This window comes from Zootermopsis nevadensis, unplaced genomic scaffold (assembly GCF_977971745.1).
Source record: "Zootermopsis nevadensis isolate Lab colony 2312 unplaced genomic scaffold, Znev_1.0 Znev_ptg000003l, whole genome shotgun sequence".
Classification (NCBI taxonomy): domain Eukaryota; kingdom Metazoa; phylum Arthropoda; class Insecta; order Blattodea; family Termopsidae; genus Zootermopsis; species Zootermopsis nevadensis.
Window position 1 is genome coordinate 14018859 of NW_028259135.1, and position 20612 is coordinate 14039470.

General features: G+C 35.5%; 2 protein-coding genes across 2 annotated transcripts; one reads left to right on the forward strand and one right to left on the reverse strand.

Annotated features, from left to right (window-relative positions):
• The first annotated feature begins 23 nt into the window (after positions 1 to 23).
• Positions 24 to 4578, forward strand: LOC110837625 (L-xylulose reductase). The gene is made up of 5 exons (XM_022079950.2): positions 24 to 283; positions 1624 to 1876; positions 3214 to 3328; positions 3628 to 3838; positions 4187 to 4578. The coding sequence occupies exons 1-5, from the start codon at positions 232 to 234 to the stop codon at positions 4288 to 4290; spliced, it is 735 nt and encodes a 244-aa protein (XP_021935642.1). The 5' UTR covers positions 24 to 231; the 3' UTR covers positions 4291 to 4578.
• A 753-nt stretch (positions 4579 to 5331) lies between these two features.
• dco (discs overgrown casein kinase 1) lies at positions 5332 to 20560 on the reverse strand. The gene is made up of 10 exons (XM_022079940.2): positions 20384 to 20560; positions 20175 to 20252; positions 19967 to 20077; positions 19693 to 19841; positions 18747 to 18975; positions 17673 to 17843; positions 14946 to 15094; positions 13668 to 13854; positions 13159 to 13318; positions 5332 to 13015 (listed from the first exon to the last, which is right to left on the reverse strand). Exons 2-10 carry the CDS (start codon positions 20248 to 20250, stop codon positions 12835 to 12837), a joined length of 1413 nt encoding a protein of 470 aa, XP_021935632.2. The 5' UTR covers positions 20251 to 20252; positions 20384 to 20560; the 3' UTR covers positions 5332 to 12834.
• Positions 20561 to 20612: the final 52 nt, after the last annotated feature.

The window sequence follows — 20612 nt, forward strand, 5'->3', positions numbered from 1 at the left end:
ATCACCTACATATGCAAAGCATGGAGACTATACACAAGGTGTTAACTGGAAATGGTAAAAGATCATTCTCTTAGTGGAGTAAATCAGCCAAGATTTGATTGTAAACCGGGCTAACCTAACTTATCTGACAGGACAAGCAAATTAGTGGCTTCAAATACCACTTATTAGCCCAATAATTCTTAGGAAACTAAAATATCAAGTTATATTTCCATTTAAATAATTGTAGCAAACATGGAAATCAACTTTATTTCAAAACATGTTCTTGTAACTGGGGCTGGAAAGGGTAAGACCTATGTCTGTATATTAAAAAAAAGTAGCATACTTTGTAGAAGTATAGATATTATGACAGTAACATTTTACTCCATGTTCTTATAGGCTATATAGAATCTTACTAATTTTATTCTACATGAATTTGTGGATTATTTTCTGTACTGTTTATTGATTCATATAATTAATAATACAACAGTTAATTTTTTTAAATGTTTTCTTTTTGTATCTTTTCCTTCTTTTTCTTTGTTGCTTCTTTTCTTCAAGAGGTAACTGATTTAAATCTCAGCTTATTGCTAACTGTCGGGACTTGTGTGGTTTGCCTCTATTTAAATATGAATGCTGAGTATTTACTTAATTTAATCTCTTATCTATACATCTATGAACAGCTGATCATAACCTATATGAACTGAATAAATTTTATATTATTTTTCTTACCTTAAAGCCTCTGTAAAGTAATTTAAACAGAAATGAGTATTTTATTGAAGTAAATGATTTTCGTTTTGAAAATGAAACATGTGCCTCCTTCATTGTTTTGGATAAGTTTTATAGAGCTGATTAGTTTTATATAGAAATGTTTTCCTCTCACTTGAGCATATAGTACCGTACACCTAACCAAGAATGGATCTGTACCAATGGCTTAAGCCAATGGCCCATTGATTGCTGCTGGTCCATGGATTAATTCATGGTAGTCTGAAGGCTGTAGTTAGCCCTTCATATATCCTTGTGTATAAATAATTGTTGATATTATCTTTGATTTTAATGCCTCACAAAGGGATTAATTATTATAATTTTTTTTAGACAAGCTAGCAGTAAATAAATTTGTAGATTGTTGTGTTGTACAATATATAGAATACTGGTCCCTGGAAGACCATCTGGTGTATCATTGTCTGTGAACAGAGCACAATATGTTTACATTCTATAAATCCTTCATAGTATTGAGACAAGAATGTAGAATGATATAATATGAATATAATACTTAATACAAATAAAGCAATTAATAGCAGTATAATTACAAATATGTAGTTATTGCTGTTACAGAACAAGAAATATTTTCTTCACTTGTATTTACAATATTTGAGAATTTTCGATGAACGTAAATCCTTCTAAAGAGTAGGAATTTAAATTTATTTGTTTTGTAAATATTTTATAGGGCTTAGTTTGTAGAGCATGTCCTATACTTTTAATAGAAATAGAATTATAAATATATAGTTGGCTGTTATTATGCAGAACAAAGTAATTATGAGTCAGAAGAGGTTGCAGACCACTAATTTATACACACAAAAGTAACTATGAGTCAAATGGATATATTCGTGTCAATAACACAAGAACTAACATTAATCCTGAACATTTCAGGTATTGGGCGAGAACTGGCCAAGCGATTGGCTAGCTTGGGAGCTGAGGTGGTTGCTGTCTCACGTTCAAGGGATGGGCTTGATTCACTGTCAGCAGAAGTGAAAAACATTAAGACAATTGTTGTAGATCTGGCTGACTGGGATGCAACGCGGGCTGCCATACAGTCTGCTGGTCCTATTGATTGTCTTGTTAATAATGCTGCCCATGCCTCCCTTGAGCCTTTCCTTGATGTCAAGCCAGAAAATTTTGACAAGTAATACAGTGCAACAAGTTTACTACTTGTCTTTCTTATTGGCCACACTTCATTCTTGAACATTTTCTTAATCTTGTCTGTAATCCTGATATAAGAAAATGAGGTGCTTAATTTATGCAATGTTTAGGTTATTGTGTGTTCTTTTCTTCAAGAGCATGAAATGGACACTCAACAGGTAGACTGTATCCATCTGTATGTTTGATGTTTAATCTCTGAAACTACTTACAGTACAGTTTTGTATGAGGGGCATAATATAAAAGATATCAGCAACTTTAAATTTTTGTCTTTATCAGTGCAATATAATCCCCACATTGCATTAAGCTCAAATGTTTGTTAAAATGGCTAGTTATACAAAAGTTTTGTACATAATATAATTTTATGTTTTATTAAGCTCTACAAATATTATCTGAAATGTTTTTTCAATATGTTGTATCTTCTTCATCCTATGACTTTTCTAATTTATGTATGTTATTAACAAAATTATTTTTCCTTTTATGTCATTACATGTACTAAGATGAATGGATCTGTAATTAAGTTAACTTTGCAACAGGATTTTATCTGCAGTAAATGAATATCAAGACTTGTTAAGATATGCAAAGTCACAAAGAACAAATGCCATGGAGCAGAGTCCTTCTTAAGAAGTTCAGTTGTACAAATAGTCAAAATTTCCTACCTTCTGTGGAAGCCAAACATTCATTATCATGTTCACAAGAGCCTGCCCTGAATTGCATGAATCCAGTCGATACTCCTCCACTTAATTTCCTTAATATCCAAATAAATATCACTCTCCCACCTATCCTTAGGTCTTCCAAGTGGTCTTTTTCTTTCAGGCTATCCAATTGAAATCTTGTATGTACTTCTTTTCACCCTCATGTGTACTACAAGCAATGCCTACCCCATCCTCCTCAATTTGATAGCTGTAATATCTGGTGAAGAGAACAAATTATGAAGCTTCTTGTTATTCAATTTTCATCAATAATCTCCTCAGCATCCTATTTTCAAATACCCTCTGAAGTCACAAAGAACACATCTGGATAATATGTGTGAGACAAAGTGGAGTGCATGTTTTTACTTATTATGTATTGAAAATCTGGGAAGACTTCACAGACAGGAACATTTTGGTCATTTTAGCCAGATTTAAAGAAGTCTGAATGTCCCAAAAGTGTAGACATTAATTAATTAATTACATGTAGCCTTCCTTAACCACCTCACTGCTGTGTTCCAAATACAAAGATGCGTAATATATTTTAGCTTTCATGCCTAACTGCATTCTCCACAAGAGAGCCTCACTTAAATTTGTATCTGTGATCATAACTAAAAAAGTGCTTATGTTTCAGATCATTTGCTGTGAATGTGAAGGCAGTGATCAATGTGAGCCAAGTTGTGGTAGAAGGAATGATAAAGCGTAAGAGTGGAGGTAGCATTGTTAATATCTCATCTCAGGCTTCCCAGGTTCATATAATTTATTAAAATATTTTCACACTAATATAAATCATTACTTCCCTAATGCTATGAGTTGTTCATATTACCACATCTAGGGTCTGGGGCTCTTGACCAACTTCAACTGAATCAAATCATTTCCTTAGTTGATTATGGGGTGCCTGTTTAATTTTTGTACATGCATTTCTACCACTTATGAGTCACCCACATATACTGCCTGTAGTTCTGTACAGGCTAAATTTTACTCCAGTAAGGCAGTATGGAATATCGCCAAGCACTTATCATAATGAATGTTTTTTTAATTATATCAGGCGGCCCTGGCAGACCACACAGTGTACTGTGGTACAAAAGGAGCTCTCGACATGGTATCTCGTGTTATGGCCCTGGAACTGGGCCCACATAATATTCGTGTCAACTGTGTCAACCCAACTGTTGTTCTAACAGATATGGGGAGACTGGGCTGGTCACAACCTGAAAAAGCCAATCCCATGCTTGCAAAGATACCTCTGGGAAGATTTGCAGGTAATCATTGTGTGTTTTAGTCTGCAAGTAATTAATCAATTGGAAAAGTTATGTAGGCTGTGGCTAGACAAACTATGTAACTTATCAGTCTCAACAGTACTGTCATAAAAACCAGTGTTCATTATGGTCTCTAGTCCACTGATTAATCGTAGTATACTGCATTGGAGATTGAATGCAGTAAAACTTAGTTGTTCAGCAATATCTATAAATATGAAATAGCATATTTATTAAATACACATCGCACAATACAGTGTTCAACAACACAGTACAAAATTTAAGATATGAGTGTGGCTGTACATGTAGCCAAGTAAATGTATTCCAATTTTAATGTCTTGATACTTGTTACAGAAGTACATGAGGTGGTGGATGCTGTTGTCTATCTCCTCAGTGATAAATCTTCCATGATAAATGGTGTCACTCTCCCTATAGATGGAGGGTTCCTTGCTACGTAACAGATTGAAAATGATGTGGAGACACTGTTCTAATTACAAAACTAGAAGCCCCATGTTAAGATGAGCAATCATTTTTATGAAATAACAGGCATATAAATATTTTGATAGCTACTGTATTGTATACTCATTGTAAAGGTAGCAAAACTTACCATATGAAAATTATAACATGTTTAGGTAATTCTTTAGCTGGTTATGTTATTTACTGACTCTGTATCAAATCTCAAAGCTATATGGTGTCAGTTACATGGAAAGATCATTTCCAAGTATAAACTGAATAAGGATTTCGGAGGATGTGGTCAATCTTATACCAGTATTCACCTGGAAGAACTGAAACCAGGTTCACCAATATCCCACCCTAGATTATAAAATTGTAATCTTAGGCCTACTTTATATCAGGTGGTAATGTAAACATTTGTGGATGACAAAGATTACATTTTCCTGAAACATATGTTACAATGCTACCTGTCTACCAGTAAACCAGCACTTCAAAATTCTTTTTATAAATAACACTCGATAAAATACACAAGTGTTGAGTCACCATTCTGGAATTAGAGGCCATAGAAGCTAATAAAATACAGACTCAACAAACTTCTTGCATACTGATTCATACAGTTGAGAAAGCAGAAATAAGTGACCAAGATATAGTACAGTTATCCACAAAAGACCTGGCACAATTTTCATGCTAGACCTACAATTAATTTCCCATTATTTTATAGAATAATTAATATCAATGTGTGAAACTGTGCCTGATTTTTACAACTGAACGTCAAATTTATCTCTTTCATATCCTACACATCTCAACCTCCTTCATTTTATCCTAATAACACGTAGCAAAGAATACAAATTATGAAGCTCCCACTTATGCAATTTTCACCAGCCTTCTGTTACTTCCTCACTCTTGGGTCCATTCTCCTCAATACTCTATTTTCAAACAACCCTAATTCACAGTTTCGTATTCAGCGAGATCAAAATTTCACACCTATCCAAAACTACAGGTAAAACTATAGTTTTAGGTGACATGGACATACAAAAATAAAAATGTAGATCACACAATTTCATCAGTTTTAATAGTGTTTTTGTGAAATTCTTTTCCTCTATGTACATTAATAAGAATTACAATCATACCACATTTTTTAATCATCCATGACATAAAAAATGATTAATTTTCATCCACAGATGCAAAAACCAAATTGAATTTTTGTGTAACTGATTCTCACTCACCTGATTAATAATATTCCAGGCTCAATTATCATGTTAAAGTCAACATTTTCTTATTTAAGTGTTTGATTACTTTCATCATTTTGATGAGGTGCTTACAAGTTCTTACAAACTAGGGTGTCACAACACCAAGCACTCAAGATATATACACACACACACACACCACACATCAACTTAGTGAGTGAGAGGAAACACATCAGTTATACAGAATTATTGGATTAAAACTACATTACCCTGACATGGGGTTATGTACAACCCTCATATAAACAGCACACTTGATCCTCAAGGCGACATCATATACATGAAACATAAGAACTGTCACTTGAAACAACACCACTATTACTAGACATTAGATTTATATGAAATAAAACAGCCTGACATACGTATATATTCAAACACAAAAATTAAAACCTCCAATAAAATCATCAAAATAAGCACTTACAAACAACCAAAAGTGGTGAACTTTGGGATTGATCTGTTAAGTTCACAGCTATTATGTATCCAATATATTTGTATGTTTCTTACACTGCTATCCTTGTTAATTAATGGTTCGAGACCATAGAATATTCATATAGGATTGCGCAGTCATTATGGCTAAAATATGTAAACCATTTTCCTTTTCTTGTCATTTAAATATGACAGAATATGTATTGGTGCCATTATATGTACAAACAACCAAAATGATTCTAAATGCACTACAATCATTGCCATTGGCACCTGCCCACATAAAATTACAATTATATATATATAAAAAAGAGAAACTAAATACACATATAAATCCAATGTCTAACCATTACCTTTCCAGTATTCAGTGCTTCCCTTTAAGAAGATGAATTTAATACATTTAATAATCAATGGTCATATGTGGGTGTTATGTCCCACCTCATTCAATGGGGGTGAACATAGTGATACAATTAAATCACAGCCCCAAAAAAGTTTCCTGACCAGAACAAAACAAGCTCCTATCAACAGCAGAAGATATGGTAGTCACAGTGTTTCCTCTTCTGTGAAATATTTTAATAAAATCAAGGTCAATGATGCAAACAAGCCTGTAAGAATTTTCATATCTAGGGTGTACTGTGCTGTAGCTTACATTTTGTATTACAGGGGATGATGAGTGGCGAGTGTTTCATTTATAACTGCTAGTCACAAGCAACAAAAAGAAAACAAGGAAACAATGCTATCTTCCAGAATCAATAAGGGCTGATCATTTTCTTGGGCAAAATACAATGAACATAAATCAGTGCTACCAACATGTAAAAATGATGTAACTTTCACAGTGGAGGCATGTTAAACTTTAACATACAGCCTTTAAATCATAGAAACACATTACCCTACATTATGGTTACCTTAGTTTGAGAAGCAATATCCTACGCTTATATCTCTAATATGTTTGTAGCATTAGTCTGTGCAGACGCCACCATCAAGTAGATTTTTTTAAAAGAAATTATACATTTTTAACTAAAAAATTCTTGTTTACACCTATTAATTCTTTTGAAAGCTGTAAAAACTGTGAAGGCAAAGTACAAACAAGCACTTTACAGAGTATTTTAGCATATAATTTATTAGGTTTTCTGCAAGAATGACTAGCAAATCAAAACATCAGGCACGCTTCTAATGGAACATAAGCTTAACTTCGTCTGGCTGCATCCAATTATGAGTTCCAGGTAACAAATAACAATTCACACTTCTTTGCTTGTTCTATTATGTAGTCATCAATCATCAGTACATAATTTCAATCTTCCTATATCCAACAAAAGCTCTGGAATAGTCCAACAAAGTAAATGCTACAGAACAAATTAAATGTACACTAAATAGAGGCAAACATTACAATAAACACATCTAACTTAAGGAAAGCACAAAATATTCGACTTTTTTTACTTCCTTGCCATCTACAGGATTATGCAGTGTGTTAGGATTTTACGTCCTTTTGTGCTATTCAGCCAATTAGACGGGATTACAGTTTTAAGTGGAATCCGAACCACATATAATATCATAAAAACTTAAATGTCCCTGATGGGATCAGTAAAGAATGCAAGAAAAAAAAGCATTTCAGCTACTGAAACATTTTACTATTATCTGAGAAGAAACCAGACAGTTCCATTCAGCACAACCTGAAGACAGACGTTTGATTACAAACTTTTTGTACTATCATATAAAAAAATCGTATTTTAAAGAAAATAAACTTGACTGGGTATTTAGCATACAAGGACACAGCCAAGGTAAGGCAGGGAATCTAATCATGTGTCCAAATAAGGGCCCAAAGCAACCAAAATGCAAAATATTTTTAATGCCAAATGCAGATTCATTCTGCTATATATAACAATAACACTATTTCTTTTAGGAATGTTTTTCCTGGTACTTGCCCCAACTTCTTTATACATATCAAATCTAAAACTTCTTGACGATGGTGAAGAGTCAATTGAATAAAAATTTTCTTGGATATTATCCATCGTCTAGTAAATATAAAACGTAAAACGACGTTTCAGAGAGAGAGTCCCATCTCCGAAACGTCGTTTTACGTTTTATATTTACTAGACGATGGATAATATCCAAGAAAATTTTTATTCTTTATACATCTTCAGTGTGTACAATATTTCAGTTGTTTTACTCCATTATAAAAGAATAGAATATATGAATTCCAGCAACATCAGAATACGGACCCTTGGGAAAACATACAGGTACCCCTCAATTTACGCCGGGGATGTGTTCCTGGACGAACCAGCATAATCAGAATCTGCGTAAATTGGAACGATTTTATAATGTAAATTAATGGGAAGTCAATGACATGTGTTCCCCGCACCCGAACACTGACGAGTAATAAAATGGTATTATATTTAAGGCTCTGAAATAACGTAAATAAAATAAAGGGAATTTAAAAATATATATTTTATACACTTACAATCGATGATGGCGTGATGAAGCAGCGTTAGTTCTCTGATGAAGTCCCTGGTTGAGGATCGTTATGTTTTTTTAAAGAAGGCATGTAGTGTGGACTGTCATGATTTATTATTTCTTTCTTTCAAATTTCACGATAAGGCCTCATGGATGCCATAGTGCTCCTCTTCGCTGTAGCACAAGAGCAAACTCGCATATGCAAAAGTTTGTATTTCACAAACAGCTTTTACTGATTCGAACTCATTGGAGCAAATTTGCGTTAACAAAACATACGTAATTGCAGAGATGACTGTATTTATAATTTTTATTCAAAATCAGTGATGTAATAATTACGATTTAGTATAAGAAGCAGTACGAGAAACATTGTAAAATGTTATAAATAATAGTAAAATATATTTTTTCTGTTTGTTGACTTTCTGGTTTCAAAATCAGCATTAATCTGAATCGGCATAAATTGAGGGCTACCTGTATTTTATTCATTTTAATACCTGTTACACAATAATTCCAAGAAGCAGAGCTCTTGTTGAAAAGAATAATCACTCAACTAGTCAAGAAATTATTTGCTCTTTTTTTATGGAATCTAAAGGTTCATGTTCTCAAAAGTCCACCACAGGTCCCTGTCCTGAGCCAAATGAATCCAACCCCCCCCCCCCCCCAATTTCCTAAAGATTAATTTTAATATCAAAATCCCATCAACACCTAGGTCTTCAGAGTGGTCTGTTCCCTTCAGACCTTCAACCACAACCATATTTTTTGTATGCATTTCTACCTTCTCTATGTATGCTACATGTCCTCCATATCTCATTATTTTTGATTTTATAATAACAATATTTAGTAGAGTACCAATTATGAAGCTCTCAAAATGCAATATTCTTCAGCATCCAGTCACTCTTAGGTCCAATGCATGCTGTTACACCTCCACTGCCTTGAATGTCTGTATAGTGTCATGCCTAATTAGGCACTGTCAGCAATACCACGCTGGCATTCATTTACGTGCTAACCTGCACATCCTGAAGTCTCTCAACCTTATAACAAGATATTCAGTAATATGTTGTATCCATCATCAGTGTCTAGCAAGTTTCATTTACAAGAAATCACCTTGAATACAATCTTGTTTTATCAACAAAAAGATAACATTTCTGCTTTTTCTCAGTGTGTGTGCATGTATGTAGACTTTTATAAGATAGTAAATCCTACCATCTGATAACCATGGGACTTCTCCCTCACCGTAGGCTGAGTGTCAAAGTTCCAAACTCAGTGGCTACATAGGCAAGAACATTATGTATGTATCATACTACGTGTTACAATTACTGCCATTCCGAAGTCCCCATCATGATGATCACATGCAACAGCAACAATTAACTTAGCTAACCATGACAAAACTGCACACCAATATACCTCAAATGTGGCTAGCAAAGAATGACCAAATGGTAAATGCGACTAATTCTACATCAGTTGTATTTTTAAGATACTGTACTAAATATGGCTTCTAAGAACTCACAGTAGGCATATTTACATTTCTGTACTGAAAGACACAATGACTATCAACAAATACAACTTTGATACTCCAATTTAACATTCTTCTAGCTAAGAACATTAACTCAAATTATTATGTATGTATAAAACAAAATCTTGCTTCAGTATGGTTTAATTTAAATTCTTATTAAATAAAATAAAATAATGTGGTGAAAGAAATATACAAACCACAGAAGACTGGGATGTTTCTTGGCCACAAATATTTGAAAAATCAAAAACTTTTACCCTTGAGGGAGAGGGACTTTCTTTCCCCTCATCTTCAAACACAAGACTGTTTGTTATAACATAAAGATGCTTCTTGGACATAGCCCAGAGTCTACAGAGTACAGATTATGTCACTGTTTCTGTCTCAGTCTTCTGGTGAAAAGCAAGGAAATTTGTTAATGGGTCAGACTGGGTAGGTGCTTCCTCTCATTCCTGATTTTTATCTGAAGACATGGACAGATCCAGCCTATAAACCAAAGCACATATAATATCTACTCCATACAATGTAAAGTTTCCAGGGAACATCCTTACATCATGATACCAGACCAGTGTCACATACCTTCAGAACTACATAACTATGATTTTCAGGCACTTATGCTCATAATGCCTGACCATGGTTTTAAATAAGATATTTACAGATCACACAGAGGGGGTCAACATATCTAGTCTATCATCTAATTTCAGTTGTAAAAACTATCAATTACCATGAAGCTTCTTTATAAAAAATACTAGATATTTCAACTTATTTTAGGTGAAACAATTCTGAAGCTCAGAAACAAAGACTGTCATTGTAGCATTCTGAATTCATCAACTGTGCTGACTGAAACATACTTCCTAAATTTTATTTGCAATGCTTAACAACTAACCTTTCAGAGGAGATGCCTTCTCCTTCAGCATGAAATTAATGAAAATTTAACACTGACATTTTAATACTGGAGCAGAAATCCAACTATCATATTTCATGTATCTGGTTTCTGCATTTACATAAATCTATAAGCATTGAATTTCCATTAGTTCAACTCTAATGACAGAGGCAGGTACTCCAAAACAATTGGATGCAGTTATATCTTTCTGACATGGTGTAACACCAAAAAGGACTCCAAATAGACTGCTGTAAAACCTCACATGTTATACGTATTACGATTCATTTCAGCAGCAGAACTGGTACCTATCAATGTTATAACATGAAAATGGTATCCGATTGTGAATCTGCATAGTCAAAGTAAGGAGCCCTACCAAGCTGTACAAGAAATATACAGTTAACTTGTTAAAAGAGTGAAAAAGTAAAATTTTTGTGTATGCAAATATGACATTCACATGTATTTTTGAAGAGACATTATAATATACAAGCAAATTAAATTCTGTTGTTATGAGCAAGTAAAACATGCTGACAAAAATCTTGTATAATGCACAGGTCAACTCCAAATGCTTTCATTGCAAAACAGTCATCCTTAGAGAACATTATAACAAAATCCACAATGATCACTCTTGAGACCACAATTTTACAGAAAGGAGGTTGAACACTAAGTGTGTGTACACACACGCATGCACACACAATGTAATGCCAGACTGACTACAAGTGGATGAATGATTCAGTAAAATTCAGAATGTCTCATTTACAGAAGGTTCATATTTACCATTAAATATAATTTTGCAAAGGTCATCTTCGATGTAATAATTTGAATTTAAATGGCAAATAATACACCATATAACACAATTCTCAAATGGCATGACATTTACTCTTTTGCTTTTTAAATTAAACTTCTAAATTTGTTGATAGTGGGTTTCCAACACCAACCACAACAGAATACCTTAACTCACAGATTCAATAATGCTATATGAAGAAAAATACCAAATTACTGTAACATAATTAACATTCTAATCAAATGATTTGATGTTATTTTGTGAAGCCTATCTCATAATAAAAATGTCATGCTGAGTTTAATAAATATTTGTGATAATGTATCCTGGTGTGCAGCTAGCCAACCAGTCCATCAATCCTTCCTTTCACACAATCACACAAGACCTCCCGCTAACAATCAAAAACAAATACAACTAAAAGAGAGGGCCAGCTTTGAGAAAAGATGGTTACAAATTTAACTAACAATAAAAATGTAATTATGTAAAAGAAGAACATACAAGAGATCACCCTCAGAGTCAAATTGGAAACATTTAAGAGAAAGTTACACATAATTCATTTTTCCTTCACTGTCATACCAGTCAGTTTTTGCTAGCATTCTCCTTAAATATAGTTCTGTTATAACAACAACATTAACATATTGTGACGGCGGTCTTACAAATATCATTAACAGGCTGAGGCAACGAATGGAACACCACAGAGTGCAGCACTGTATGCAGTAGCAGCAGCAGGTTCTGTCAAAATATTTATATATACAACACATACACACAACAAAACCACCAGGCGTTGTTTCTGTTTAAGTTACAAAGGCTTGATTTATATATATGTATACATAAATGCAAGGTGAGTGACCACAATTCTTTAACATTTGTTATGACATTATTAATCCAAATAAAAACCCTAACAGTTTGCTAACTGGTACCTTCGCAATCCTCAACTCACCAAGCTAGGGACAACTGTTGACATCAGCAGAATCATTGTTAATACTAACAGAAGTCTTGTTATCATCTGCTCCGTGCTTGATGGAGGCACTAAGACTACCAACATCATGATATACCTTTATTCCTCACGTTCAATTGAATATGGAGTGGCATCTGTTGAATCTAAGCGTAGGGCAGAACCGTCTATCATCAACTCTTGCCACTGATGCTGGCTTTCCACAACCAGAGTTTGTTAAAAATCAAAATGCACTCAACTTCAAGTCCAACTAGCCTCAAGAACGGGCTCGTTCTCTCATCTGAATGCAATTCTCCTCACAACAATCATCATCACTTCTTGTTATGTCTTGCGATGCTCTCCTTGGTTAAACTTCCCCTATGGGCGGAGCCTCCCCCCCCTGCAGCGACCCCCTGAGGGGGGCCCATAACTGCCCCAGGGGGGCCCATAACCACTCCGATGGGGTTCAGCCCCACCGCCGAGACTGGTGGAGCCATCTGACCCACGGTGGCGCTTCCAAAACAAACACACACACAAAGAAGCCACATTAGCGTGAAACAAAGAAACCCTGGCATGGCCATGGGAGGGTTGTGTGGAAGTAGTGTGTGCGCAGCTTTTATAATTCTCGAGGCAGTGACCATGGCTTCGGTACTCACTTGGTCTGCTTGCCCATAGCGGTGTCGGAAGCTTGTCTGGTGTTGGTCAGGTCGGATGTTGAGATGTTGGGCCCCGTTCCACCTCCCCCTGTTGCACTCCGGTTTAGTCGCATGCTCACTCTCCTCTCCTGAGCCTCACCCCCTCGCCCTCTTGGAGACGCTGGGGGCAGGACACCAGGTGTTTCTTTACTCTCGAGCCAAATATTACAGGACCTACACTATACCAAAACCAAGCTAAACAGCTAATACTGACCCTGCTGCTCTAGTTCATTTCTAACTTTCCTGCAATAAGTAAACAATAACTGCTTCTCATTAACTTCATTTTTATCATCAAGGGTAATTGCCCAATTTGCAAAGTTACCCCTTGCTGCTTTCTCCTGTGTGCCTTCCATAGTCAGCTTGCCTGCCTGAATTTCACATCTGACTGAATGCAACACCTGAATGTTGGTGGCAGTGAGGCAGCTTTTAAGCTCAGTCGGGCTAATGCCGGGCTCGGCTCCATGAATTACCGGTGGTAGGGCTGGCTGTTGTGACTGGTGGAGTTGTTCCTGGTGGTGTGTTCACCATGTCAAATGCTGTCTGTGTGCGTCTGCTGGTCCCACCTGCAGCTGCTGCACCACCTGCTGTTCCCTGAGCTGTACGTGATGTGTAGCGACGTTCCCTCTGTTCCTCTGGTCCCCCATGCCGCGAACCACCCTGACATCACAGAAAGCATATGCAAGACAACTTCTACACCCTACAGAGACTATGGATAAAAATATACACACTTAGAAAACTTGCTAAAACAGTGTCACAATTTGACATGAGAAAGCACAGAACTAAACATTAAGAGTTTCTCCTAATAGCATCTTTCAAAAGCATTTTTAAAGTTGAGACACAATATTTTCCACAGAATTATTCTATAAAATGACACTTTATAAGACTGTATGCTGTTCAAAAGGACCCACTATATTGAACCACACAGTGCAGGCAATGGAATAGTTCTGGTGAACTGTTCCAGTTGCCACTGAATATCTATAGGCTTTTTTTACTAATGTAGAATGATTTATAAATAGATAGTACACCTTTATACAAATCAAATTCAAGTTTGTAGTTAACTTCCCACTCCAAATAACGTTATTTTGAAAAACTAGAAAAGATTAACACACGATCAGCCTGACACCCCTTCAACCTACTGCTCAAAATCTACATTACCTGCACTGTTGATCATACCCACATTTTGAAATTAAAAAGATGTACTAAGTGTGACCTATATGACAGAAATGTCAGTATTTATAACATTGTTGAAACACAATATAGAAAATTGCTAAGTCAAAAATAATAATTATGGATTTCCACTCATGCATAATCTCTTCCATATACAACAGACAAGCATCAGTATCTCAGGAAACTGCATGTATCAAATCATGCAAAATCCACTACCACAGCCCTTAATCCTAACATCACCTGCAGCCCTTACTCTACACCGGAAAACCAAATGTTGTGGTTGAGTGGTTAACACTCCTGCTTTGCATTTGGGAGGTCCCAAGTTAAAAACTTGGCCCAGAGACTGGCCATCCTGACTGGGGTTTTCATGGTTTTCCTCAGTCCTTCCAGGCAAATTCTGCGATAATAACTTATATTAGGCCATAACCATTTCCTTCCACATACTTTATAATTCACTATCATCCTCTCATTTGACACTACATAGTCTCAGCTACTGAAAAAGCATCATTATATGAACTACAAACAAACAAATTCAAAACCAGAAACAAAGTCCACCACTAACTACACTACTTTCCACTTACAAATTTGAGCATGTTCCAGTCAAAGACATAGTCATAGGTAAAGCCCTGACGATGGAAGAGCGTGCGGAACAGCTGGCGTAGGTAGGAATAATCCGGTCGCTCCTCAAACCGCAGTGAGCGACAATAGTTTAGGTAAGTAGGAAACTCCCCTGAAAAACATACAAGTCTATGTCAAGAGAAAAGTAATAGCAACATACTTATAGAAAGACTAGGAAAATATGCATCTCCCATGGAATATAACGCACTGAATTGTAACATAATTTGCAGTTGTTTACAGATTTAAAAATAATTCCATAATAAAAGAGTTTTAATCACAGCTTCAGAGTTTCTGAAAGTTAAAAAAATAATAACAATGTCTGTATTTTAAATATGAAACAAAACCATATATCTATGAGTTACAGCATTCTAAATTTTACATAAAAATGGTACATGTCTAATACAATATCAAAGGTTTAACAGAATTCGTTCTAGATAGAGCTCAGTTATTTCCACAGAATACTGAAGTTTACTTTAAAAAATCAGTTATCTTACATGATTTTCATCCTTTACCACGCACAATAAAGTTTCATTAGGCTTCTCTTTCTAGCTCTTTATGCTTTTTGCATTGAAAAACTGTTCTGCCTTTATTAGTACTATGCTCTACTCCATACAACTTTAATAGTTGGGGCACTTATGAACCAACTCAACTACAATGTAACAGCACAGAATGCATATGAAATTCAGGATGATATGAAGTTCCTGTTGAAATCAACATTGTATCTTCAATTTAAGTTACTGAGTTGGTTTTGTGTGCCATTTATGTTTGTCATAAAATTTCTCTTATCTCATTTGTGTCACACTCAGTTTGTACTTTATCATACAGTAAGCTCCCCATTAGCTGGGTTAATAAAGGGCAGAAGATGCACATACATCCAAGGGAACTGAACTGTTGTTATACTGAAACATTAAAGTTTTCATTTGATAATAAACAAATGTAGGAAACTTCTTTTATGCATGTTTTAAATGTCATAAAACAAACGCTTTATCAACATTTTACTGTAATCATGTTAAAAGACTTTCTGTCTGTAAGTAAAATATTACTTTCAAAAAATGACAAAAACCAAATATCAAATGCAGAGCAATACACACGCATAAAACTGTTATAAGTAAGATTCTTTTTCTCCAGGCTGTAATGCAATGGTAGAATTTATTCACTATTGTAATACTTTACATCAGTAAATCAGTAAGTCACTTTACAGTTCTTCCTTACATGCCTTCATGGTGCGTTGCTTAGATACAACTGTCACTACCATACCACACAGTTCTTCAGACCACTGTATGAGCATGAACATCATCAATTCTTCCAAACATCTTAAATAACCAGAAAAGTCAAGAGTGGATTATACTCAATAAATAAAAGAATAAAAACCAACCTGACTGACAACTTTGGAAAAAGATGAAGCTCTGTTTCTTTCAGTAACATTGCAAAACAATTTTCTATCATTGCAAAATATTTACACCTTTGAAAAACCACTCTATTCTATGTAACTTCTTAATCAGTCACTCAATCCATTTGTACTGTGTTAGTGGATGCAATATATTATTACTTACTGAGAGATATTTCACAACATAAATCGCACCAACATAAAAGTCAAACCACAAGTGTTAGAGGTCTGTTAGAAACATGGAAAAAAAGTGAGGTTCAGTTTGTTTGTGACAGAAAATAACTCTGGGAATACCACATCAATCTGAATCAATGTATTGGTAATGCATGCTTACACTGTGCAGACATTACTGATATTATGAAACTTAAAATATATGAGATGAGAGGTCCTCATGGAAGGTGGTGAAGATAGCAATAGTCTTCGGGGTTGTACTGCCTGCCTACAAGTCAACATGGTGATACAACCCGGAGGACCAACTCTTATTAATGATTTCAGACTCCTAACACTGAAGCGTTAAGACAACCTTTAAAAATTAGTGACAGGGTGAAAAAATGTTAAAATTAGAAGAAACAATATTAATGGTCCAAATGTCCAACTTGTTTGATTACCATTATACTTTCATAGACTTAATAGTATGTGAATCAAATTGGCATTCCTCTTACTTTACCTACAAACCACAAGCCTCACTAATTTTATGTGTAAACCACAGGACTCATTACAGATATGAATGATTACAATGTTGGTAAATACAACTCATTTCTTGCAAAATCTGTGTAATGTCCACATTATCTCAAGCACACAAATGTTCATCGGTCACTATAATGCCTCTAAATTAACATGAAGTCAATAAGCAAATATGCCATTCATAACACTGTCCTTTTATTGTTCCACTTTAATACGAGTGTACAACAGGTAGACTGCGTTGGTTTATATGTTAAACTACACAAACTTTGGCTCAGAACTCTAAATTCTGCCAGTGACATTAATGTTCTAATTCATGATAAAACCGTGTCCATATCTTTCAAACCAAGACATAGATACTTTACCACAAGTTCAAAATTTGAAGATTTCAACCAAATACATGAAAAGTTACATATAAATATGAAGCTTAACTGATGGTGTTAAGATGTATATATGTCTTAAATCTGCAAAGTCATAAAGTTAAAAAAATCCATACTTACAAACCAATGACATTCCAAAAAACCTCTGTAAAAACAAAAAAATATAAAATACCTATTCTAATATCACAAAAGACAAATGCCCATGTCAAAGACAAGTGTCTATTAGTCATGACATCACTCACCTGGGTAACCTTTGCATAGTTCCTCAATAGGTGTTGACATTTTCTTTTCACTTATCCGTTCATATTTCTGTCTCTTGGTTGCTGCTTTCAACCCTTGCCATGGTAGGGAACCTCTATTGAAGTACATCAGTACATACCCCAAAGACTCCAAATCATCCCTACGGCTTTGTTCTGAAAAAAAAAACCTCTTTACCATATACCATTGCCTGGTGTAGTTTGGCTAATTCTGTTCTCCAGGTTGCCTGAACTATGGCAATCAGATATTAAGGCAGGTGTCTCTATGACCACCAACTATAAGCATGAAGATCCATGAGTTATAAGTACAGTAGGGCACCGCTTATACGGCAGGTTAGGGACCAGACCCCCGCCGTAAAGCGAAACTCGCCGTAAAGCGGATCTTTGCCTTTTTTCACTTGCAAATGCATATCAAAGCCTAATAAGATGTTTACACTATCATATAGTAAGTGCACAATATCGCTAGGCCTAAGAAAACGATATGAAAGTAAAATGAATATCAGTAGTACACACATTGTGGCTCGTTTGATCTTCAATCCACACAACTAAAAGTTTTTCCATGTCAGCAATAAGGCTATCTCTTTTTCTTATGACTTTAGAGTTCATTCGTGTGGCACTTTTAATTTCATTTAACACTTTCTCCTTAGCGTTCACGATGGCACTAACAGTTTGGCGAGCTAGGCCTAGCTTACGTCCTATCTCGGCCATAGACATGCCTTGTTCACGAAGTTTAATTATATCTAACTTGGCATTTAAAGTAAGAGGCTTATGACTCCTCTTTTTATCGCTACTACCCTTAGACGTCTTTGTAATTACTCTGTAGTAACACAAAAATATTACATAAATATACAGTTTGTAATAACTCTGAAAAATTGCCAGAAATACGGAGATGCGCAGCGCACAAAAGCTGTAAACAGACTGAATCAGCGACGAGAAAATGGCGCCGGATGCACTTCTCTGACTCAGCTGTTGAGCGCCGTATTAGCGAATCGCCGTAAAGCGGGGCCCTACTGTATAACAGACATCATAGCATGTGACTGACAAATTAAATATGCTAACCTATGCCCAGATGAGTGTTGATGCTGGCATATCGTGCTGTGCCAGTCAAATTCTTGTTCTCCCGATATGGTATATGCTGATGTGAACGGCCATCACGATATTTCTTTGCTAAGCCAAAGTCAATTATGTATACCAGGTTACCCTTCTTACCAAGGCCCATAAGAAAGTTATCTGGCTTGATATCTCGGTGAATGAAATTTCGACTATGGATATAGTCTATCCGAGATATCTGAAACAGGAAACCACAACACATCAGCTTCAAAGATAATATATATTTTTTGAGTGATGTAAAATAATCACATTCTGGACTTCTAAGAGAACTTCTATTTCCATTACTAATAATATCACAGGTGGGTAATAATCAATCTCCAAAATCCTAACTTCTTCTGTTGGCTAGGGCAACACAAAAAAAAAACTTTAAAAGGCCAAAGGATGATCACAATACCCATACGAAACACTGCAACACAAGCTGACATGAACCTATGTTTCAGTTTTACTGCACTTATGAATAATTACTTGCAGAAAAATGTATCAAAGGAAGAATAATGTAGCAAATCTAAAACTGAAATGAATTAAAAATGGAACTCTGAGAAACATACTTTTGTCTCATCAAATTACACACTGTAAACATTTTTTTAACACTACCAGGAAGATATTTTGCACCCCTGTATTGAGAGTCACACTCTTGATTGATATTAAAGGTTATGTTCCAGTCCAACATGACAATAAAACAATCTACATTAATGTAATAATAGAATAATATACTAGGAGTGGAGATAAAAGCAGCTGTGGTGTGAAGCTCACTACTCACCACCGACTAGTGCTAGGAAGAGCAGTGACCTATTCCTTCACCAACCTATACAGAACTTTCATGTAAGACTCTGAGACATAGGTCAACTGGATAAAAACAGATATCACTGCACTATAATAGCTATCAGTTTCTTACTAGTTGGTCAGCCAATAGCAGCACAGTCTTGAGGGAAAAGCGACGTGAGCAAAAATTGAATAGATCTTCAAGTGATGGTCCCAAGAGTTCCATCACCATGACATTATAATCACCTTCGGAACCACACCACTTGATTGTTGGTATACCCACTGAAAAATATTAGATGAAAGATGTCAATAATTGATTTATTGGTAAGTTCAAGGTCATTTTTGCACAATGTTTAGGCACATCAACTGCAAAAACCCAAAACTATGAAGTGATCAACCCGACTTACCACCACCCTGCATCATTTTGTAGAACTTCGATTCGATGTGAAGCTGTGGATGACGTGTTTTGATACATTCTAACTTGATTGCCACCTCCTCGCCGGTAGATATATTTGTTCCTACAACATATGCACCATTTGCTTCATCATCCTTTCACAAGAGTTAATTCTGAACAACCAAAAATGCTTTTCCTCCGAAATTACAAGACTTACGTACCTAGGTATATGTCTCCAAACGACCCACTGCCTATTTTACGACCCAGTCTGTACTTATTCCCCACTCGGAGCTCCATTTCTGTAAATACACGAACACATTAGAGGACAATGGAAACATAAACAGCTTCCATTGTGGCAGCCATATTTGAGGTTTTCACCCAGAAAGGTATAAGATAAAGACCCAAATTCAATCACTTAATATGCCAATACCTGGGGCCCAAGTTAAAATTGGTGACCACAGACGAAAAGGCCGATTCTTGTAATTTTTAGAGCTTCATCAAGAAAATGACATGCTCGACAATAAGCGAGGATTATTTGGCTCTTTCATAGTTTGTACCACAAAATTATTCACTGACACACAGTCGATTCCAGACATTACTTCATCTTTTCTCCACATATGATGATGGCACTGCCATCACTACAATATAACACGTGACTG

Excerpts from the sequence above, each read along its gene's own strand:
- dco (XM_022079940.2), bottom strand. The coding sequence starts at position 20,250 with ATGGAGCTCCGAGTGGGGAATAAGTACAGACTGGGTCGTAAAATAGGC. Across the intron at positions 18,976-19,692 it reads TGCTATTGGCTGACCAACTA|ATATCTCGGATAGACTATAT; the intron begins GTAAGAAACTGA and ends TTCCTGTTTCAG. Across the intron at positions 13,016-13,158 it reads GCTATGGGCAAGCAGACCAA|CGCCACCGTGGGTCAGATGG; the intron begins GTGAGTACCGAA and ends TTGTTTTGGAAG.
- LOC110837625 (XM_022079950.2), top strand. The coding sequence starts at position 232 with ATGGAAATCAACTTTATTTCAAAACATGTTCTTGTAACTGGGGCTGGA. Across the intron at positions 1,877-3,213 it reads AAGCCAGAAAATTTTGACAA|ATCATTTGCTGTGAATGTGA; the intron begins GTAATACAGTGC and ends CTTATGTTTCAG. Across the intron at positions 3,839-4,186 it reads ACCTCTGGGAAGATTTGCAG|AAGTACATGAGGTGGTGGAT; the intron begins GTAATCATTGTG and ends TACTTGTTACAG.